At 43.0% G+C, this 6,733-nt stretch overlaps 1 protein-coding gene across 1 annotated transcript in view; it reads right to left on the bottom strand.

The window, feature by feature from the left end:
• Positions 1–1,100: 1,100 nt before the first annotated feature.
• Positions 1,101–6,733, bottom strand: part of SYT16 (synaptotagmin 16) — a 131,595-nt gene continuing 125,962 nt past the window's right edge. Inside the window, exon 6 of the mRNA XM_062181556.1 lies at positions 1,101–1,414. Coding sequence (XP_062037540.1) covers positions 1,101–1,414 — 314 coding nt within the window. The remainder of the gene's footprint in view (positions 1,415–6,733) is intronic.

Raw genomic sequence — 6,733 nt, 5'->3', positions numbered from 1 at the left:
TGCAAAGGCTGTGGAAAATGAGTTATAGGCACTTCAAAGGTCCAACTGAAAATTTAGGGTCCCTCCATACCAGATGAAAGTAATTCTCCATTCACAGGTGTTCATATATTCCTTTCCAAGAGTCCATAAAATAAATATTTATTAAGGAACCACTGTGTACAAGTCAGTAGGCTCTGATAATGGAAAATAGTACATTAAAAGAGAGCATGAATGAGTATATCCAGAATACATGTATGAGTGTGGGTCACTGGGTATAGAAAAGGGATAATCCAGACATAATCAGATTGAGAGAAACCAGTAGTCCATGATTTAAAGAACTTCCTCTTGGCTTTAGTTTTCTTCTGATTCTGTAAGAAGCTGTTAAGTGAGCAACATAGCATAAAAAACGTGACAGTTACAAACTTGAAATCTTACATATTCAAAAGGAGACAAATTATTTGATAACAGTAGGTTCTAAACTCTTTTCTAGCTTCAAAATATGATAAATCTAATTAAATAGCATAGTAACCAAAATTTATAAATGAGATATAAAAGATATTAATTAATACAAATTTATTTTAAGTGCAATTTTGAAACATTTACTCGTTAGGGAAATGGATTTTTTAATGAAACAGAAAAAGGTGAAAGAAGGGGTTATGGATTACAGTTGCATTCTTCTGTGTCAGCATCTGATTTGTTTGTATTTTGGAGTTTTTTTGCACCACATTAAGAAAATTCTGATTCAAACACCTAAGTGGCTGCAATTAGTGACATTTAATAGCTCCCTTGCAATTTCAGGCAGAGACAGTAAGAGAAGCTTCATTCCATAGTGTGAGCTGAGACTCAATAGTCTATTAGCACAAATCAACTCATCACCTCCACTCTGGCCTCCACTATGGCCAAAGTCTCCATACAGGACACGTGGCTGCGTATGTAGATGTCTAAAATTATAATATTCCAACCCAAATCAAACCTTTGAGAGACCCAAAGCTCCCACTCAGAATATTTTAGGCAAAGTAGAATTTCCATTTGAAAGCCTGGAAACCCTGCCAAGATGCACTGACTGGGCGTCAGTAGCCAGCAACGAGGCGGACACAGCACACAAACACCAGTTGGCAAACCTAGGATTCCAGCAAAGAGTGCCATCTGCAGATCTGCTGGCCTTTGCTCTCTTTCATCTCCTCCCAGTGGTTTTGTTCCTCCTCTCCACTGCTGTTTTGGCCCAGAGCGATCCAGCCAATCATCTCTTTACGCTTCATACTACGCCTGTTATAAATGGAAACCATCAAGGTGACATCAGACAGCTGAAAGAGGGCCACCTGGAACACAAAGGTCTCCTTGTAGACAGGGTTGGGCTGGCCACGCCGAAGGGATGTCTTGCAACGGGACATCTCTTGACCCACAGAATTGAGGAGGAAGAGTTTTCCGTATGTATCTAAGACAAAGCAGAGGGGTGGGGTGAGAGAGTCAGTGCTTCCTGGTTTGCTACTTCAGTTGACATATTATATACAGACTACAAATTCCTCCTTCCAAACATACTGATCAGTACCCTTAGGCCTGGTTCTTGCTGTTGAACCGACACACCTTATGTGATTAAGGAAGGGGACTATTACCTCGGAGACCTAACGTGCCAGGGAGATGTCTTTCCGGAACCTTGCTGGTTCTAGAACCCTTACCTGCAAAGGCTGTACAGAACGGCACATCTGGGGCTGGCACCGCGGCACGGCAGGACGTTAAGCTGACACCTGCTTGCCAGCATCCCATACTGGAGTGCCGACTGGAGTCCCAGCTGCTCTGCTTCTGATCCAGCTCCCTGCTAATGCACCTGGGAAATGGCCCAGTGCTTGGTCCCCTGCCACCCACGTGGGAGACCCAGATGGAGCTCTGGTCTCCTGGCTTCTGCCAGAACCAGATGCAGCCACTGCCACCATCTGAGGAGTAAATAAGCGGATAGAAGGCATGTTGTGTGTGTGTGTGTGTGTGTGTCTGTGTAACTCTCCTTCCAATAAAAATTTTTTTAAAAAAAGGGGGACATCAAAAGATTTTTGGAAAAGAGAATTTAAAAATGACCTTATTTGGGTGCAAAACCAGAATGTTGAAATCCATGCATATCGGGGGTCTTCACAAAGTTCACAGAAACTATGTATCATGAAAAAACTATTCATGGATTCCAACATTTTTGTGCCAAATAAACATTTTAATTCTATTTTCCGCACACATTTTCAAATCCCCTCATACCTACAAGATGGGCATATGTACAATAGTATTTATGGACATGCACAGTCTTTCATCTACATTTTATTTATGTAACAAAATAATACACACATTTTTCTCTGTATGTGCTTTATTTATTTATTTATTTTGACAGGCAGAGTGGACAGTGAGAGAGAGAGACAGAGAAAGGTCTTCCTTTGCCGTGGGTTCACCCTCCAATGGCCGCCGCGGCCAGCGCGCTGCGACCGGCGCACCACACTGATCCGATGGCAGGAGCCAGGTGCTTCTCCTGGTCTCCCATGGGGTGCAGGGCCCAAGCACTTGGGCCATCCTCCACTGCACTCCCGGGCCACAGCAGAGAGCTGGCCTGGAAGAGGGGCAACCGGGACAGAATCCGGCGCCCCGACCGGGACTAGAACCCAGTGTGCTGGCGCCACAAGGCGGAGGATTAGCTTAGTGAGCCATGGCGCCGGCTCCTGTATGTACTTTCTTTTCATAGTGAAGTTACATTTTTATGCCTGAATTAAACAGCCTCCTCTCTTCTCACTCTCTACGCAGACTTTGGACCATTTCATCTACTCCCATGGCTTCAATGACATGACAGCCAATTCCAAATTCATGGCAAAGACTTTCTCTTAAGGTCCAGCTAGGGCTGGCGCTGTGGTGTAGCAGGTAAAGCTACCATCTGCAGTGCCAGCATCCCACTGGGCACCAGTTCAAGTCCAGGCTATTCCACTTCCAATCCAGCTATCTGCTGTGGCCTGGGAAAGCAGTAGAAGATGGCCCAAGTGCTTAGGCCTCTGTACCTGCATGGGAGACCTGGAGGAAGCTCCTGGCTCCTGGTTGCTGGCTTTGAATTGGCCCAGCTCCGGCTGTTGCAGCCAACTGGGGAGTGAACCAATGGATGGAAGACCTCTCTCTCTCTCTCTCTCTCTCTCTCTCTCTCTCTCTCTCTCTCTGCCTCTCCTTTTCTGTCAGCTCTGACTTTCAAATAAATAAATAAATCTTTAAAAAAGATCCAGCTGAACAATGTTTCTTCTCTTGGACCTTCCACATACATGTTACACTCAACACGTCCCCAGCTCTGTGAGTAATAGCATCATTCACTCAATTATTCAAGTCAGAAATCAGGACTCTTCTTTGACAAAATTGGCTTCCTTACCCTAAGTGCCCCTGATAAATCATCAAGTTCTGTTGATTCATCCTCCTCAATACTTCCCAAGTCTCCCCACTTCTTTCCACCCACAGTGTCCCTTACCTTGCCATGTACACTTAAACTCGGGTCAGCAGTATCTCTTGCCTATAATGACCTCGCTGATCTCTGACTGTGATCTTCATAAAAGGCAGATCTGGCCATGTCACACTTGCTAACGCAGAAACACTAAGTCATCACTACCTCCCCTAGTCTCAGGATAAAAGCTAAATTTGTTGGGGTAGACTTTGTACTCTGGCCTTGATTCTTTTTCAGGCTTGTTGCTCACTCTCCATTCTAACTCTTTTTCAATTTTTTATTTTATATAAGGTGAATGTATTTCATGCATTTCATATATACACGTTTAGGAACACAGTGATACTTCCTACCCTACCCTCCCTCCTGCCCACACTCCCACCCTCCCTCCTCCTTCCTTTCTTATTCTTTAATTTTTACAATGACATACTCTGTTTATTTTATAATTATAAACTTGACCCTCTACTAAGTAAAGAATTCAACAAATACTAAGAAGATTCATTGTTCCTCAACGGCAGAGACAGGGCTATAAACAATAATCAAATCTCAAAATGCCAATTTACTCATATAAATTTGTACTCTATTAGTTACCACAGATAAGGAAAAAAAGCTTATTTCACTAAGTAAAATGGTTTTCAGTTGCATCCATTTTGTTGCAAAAAAGAGGGTTTCATTCTTTTTTATGGCTGAGTAGTGTTCCATAGTGTATATATACTGCATTTTATTTACCCAGTCACTGGTTGGTGGACATCTGGGTTGATCCCATATCTTCACTATTGTGAACTAAGCTGCAATAACCATGGGGTAAAGATAACTTTTCATATGCAGACTTCATTTAATTTGGGGAAGTTCTCAGGAGTGGGATGGTTGGGTTAGATGGTGGATCTATTTTCAGCTTTCTAAGGAATCTCCATCCTGTCTTCCACAGTGGCTGTACTCGTTTGCATTCCCACCAACAGTTACTTGTTATTATTTTTATTTGGAAGGCAGAGTGACAGAGAGATCAATCTTTCATCTGATGGTTCACTCTCTAAATGCCAGGGGCAGCCATAGCTGGGCCGGGACACAGCCAGTAACGAGGAACTCCATCTGGGTTTCTCACATAGATGGCAGGAATTTGAGTACTCGGGCCATCATTTGCTGCTTCCAGGTACATCAGCAGGAAGCTGGATTGGGAGTGGTAGAGCTGGGACTCAAACTGACACTGATACGGGATGCGGGCATCCCACGCAGTGGCTTATCCTACTGTCCCACTCTACCAAACCACCTCCTTCTCGCCAGCCCACCTGCCCTTTCTCCTTCACTCCTGCACCTGCTCTTCATGTGCTCTTATCCTGATTTCCACTTTCACATCACTTTGTCTTGGAATCGCTGGGGACCTCTTTTCCCCATACACACAACTCTGGCTCAGAAAACCCTTCTCTGGCCCCCACCACAATCTCATGTAATCCAGTTCAGCACTCATCCACCCAGCATTATCATTGCCTGTCTGTATAAATGCCAAGAGTGTCAGTCCCCCATTGGTGTAGAGAAGGACTTTTACCATTTGCCTCTGTGCCCACCCCGCAAACCCAGGCTAACACCTTGCAGACATCAACTAATATACTCTGTCCTTGAATGTTTATGACCAGTGAAGGAGTTCAAATTTTGTTTTTAAACTTGTTAATTGAAGCTAAACTCTCATTTTGTAACCCCTGAACTACAATGCTGTAAAATCATTGTATGCTGTTTATACAAAAAAAAAAAAAAGGAAAATGTTTAATTTTACCAACAAGGTCCACTTTTGGGAAAATTCCTGATTGGACTGTTACAAAAAAAAATTATCTCCTAAATTATATTCTTGGTAAAGTCATTCAATTTATCAATTTCCTGACCTTGAATGACAATTCTTACTATTAACATGTTCATAACAATCCTTAAAAAAAAAAAATCAAAAGCTTTGGGTGCTGCCCAAATTGTGTCATTCTGTACACTGTGTTCAAGGCAGGCAGCAAGCTGATTAGTGTTTATCCCTCACTTCCCCACCTAACGACCAAACGTTGTGAATTATAAACCCAGATCTCTAATGTACTGTTCTCTCCCAGAGCATTGTAAGATAGGGAACCAATTACAACCTGCAGTTTTCTTTGTATGTTGATCTTTTTTCTATTCCGGTTTGATGTGTTATTTTATGCACTTATCTGCTGAGAAACAGAAGGTGTGAAATTACACTTCAGGTGTGAAAACACTTCCCTGTCTCCCAAGCAGGACTCTCTACTCTTCAAACTGTTCCACAGCAAAAGCTGTCAGAAACCTGACCACGGGGGAGGGTAACCGTGTCTCCACAGCAGTACAGCTACAAGGTTCCTGGAGGAAAAGTCCAATCCAGTCACGGAACGGCTTTGGCAATTCTGCTGCCAGTCAGAGCAGTGGGGATGGAGCTAATCTTGCAAACAAAGCCATGCTCATTTCACAAAGAGAGCAATCTCGAGCTTTATCCTGTTACTGGCTCCTTTGCTAATTATGAGAAAAGACACTGACAACCCAACCGTAACCACTGAAGTGGGATTGGATGTGTATGACACAGAGGGAAAATTGTTGGAGAAATGATCCACCTCTGGGGACACCTGGCCAAAGGGAGGAAAATGTGACTGATTGCCCCAGGTCAGAGGGGACTCTTTTATCAACAGTAATGCTGTGCTTACTTCTTCACGTCCGGAGCAGAGTGAGTGTCCAGGAAATTCTGCTTGTGTGCAATAGCCCGGAACCCTGACTGTGACAGTTAGGGGGTGAGCCCATGTTTGTAAATATCCAATTCGAATGAGTCCTGTTCTAGTCATTTGGAACTTGAGAGTAATGGCTACAGGACAACATCAAGCATCATTTTTTTCTTCTGATGATTCAGAGAGCTTTGTGGTATCTGCAGTAACTTGGAGATGCTATCAAAAGGCTAAATGGGTCTTAATTCCTTGACAGGCCTGTCAACATATTCATTGTGTCTCTTTCTTGCTAAAAGGAGATGCCACAGGCACCAAAACAGGTGTGATAGCACAGAAGGTATTTTCCCAAAGATATAACACAGTACCCAGTGGTAGGTTCTGAAGCCCACACAAAATGCCAGCCCATTTGCAGCATAATACTTTATTAACTGTACTACACACTGATGCTAAGGGTGGGGGTTGAAAGGACCATAATTCTCTGGAATGATTTTCTCTGGCCATTTACCCTTCCCTTAGCTTTTAATTTATTAACTTATAAGCATTTTAAACATATATATATATATATATCAGAATAATATCATACATACTGACTTGGGATACTTAGCATTTGTCA

Source organism: Lepus europaeus, chromosome 22, assembly GCF_033115175.1.
Source record: "Lepus europaeus isolate LE1 chromosome 22, mLepTim1.pri, whole genome shotgun sequence".
Taxonomy (NCBI): domain Eukaryota; kingdom Metazoa; phylum Chordata; class Mammalia; order Lagomorpha; family Leporidae; genus Lepus; species Lepus europaeus.
The sequence above is the reverse complement of the archived record's forward strand: the minus strand, read 5'-3'. Positions and strand labels throughout refer to the sequence as shown.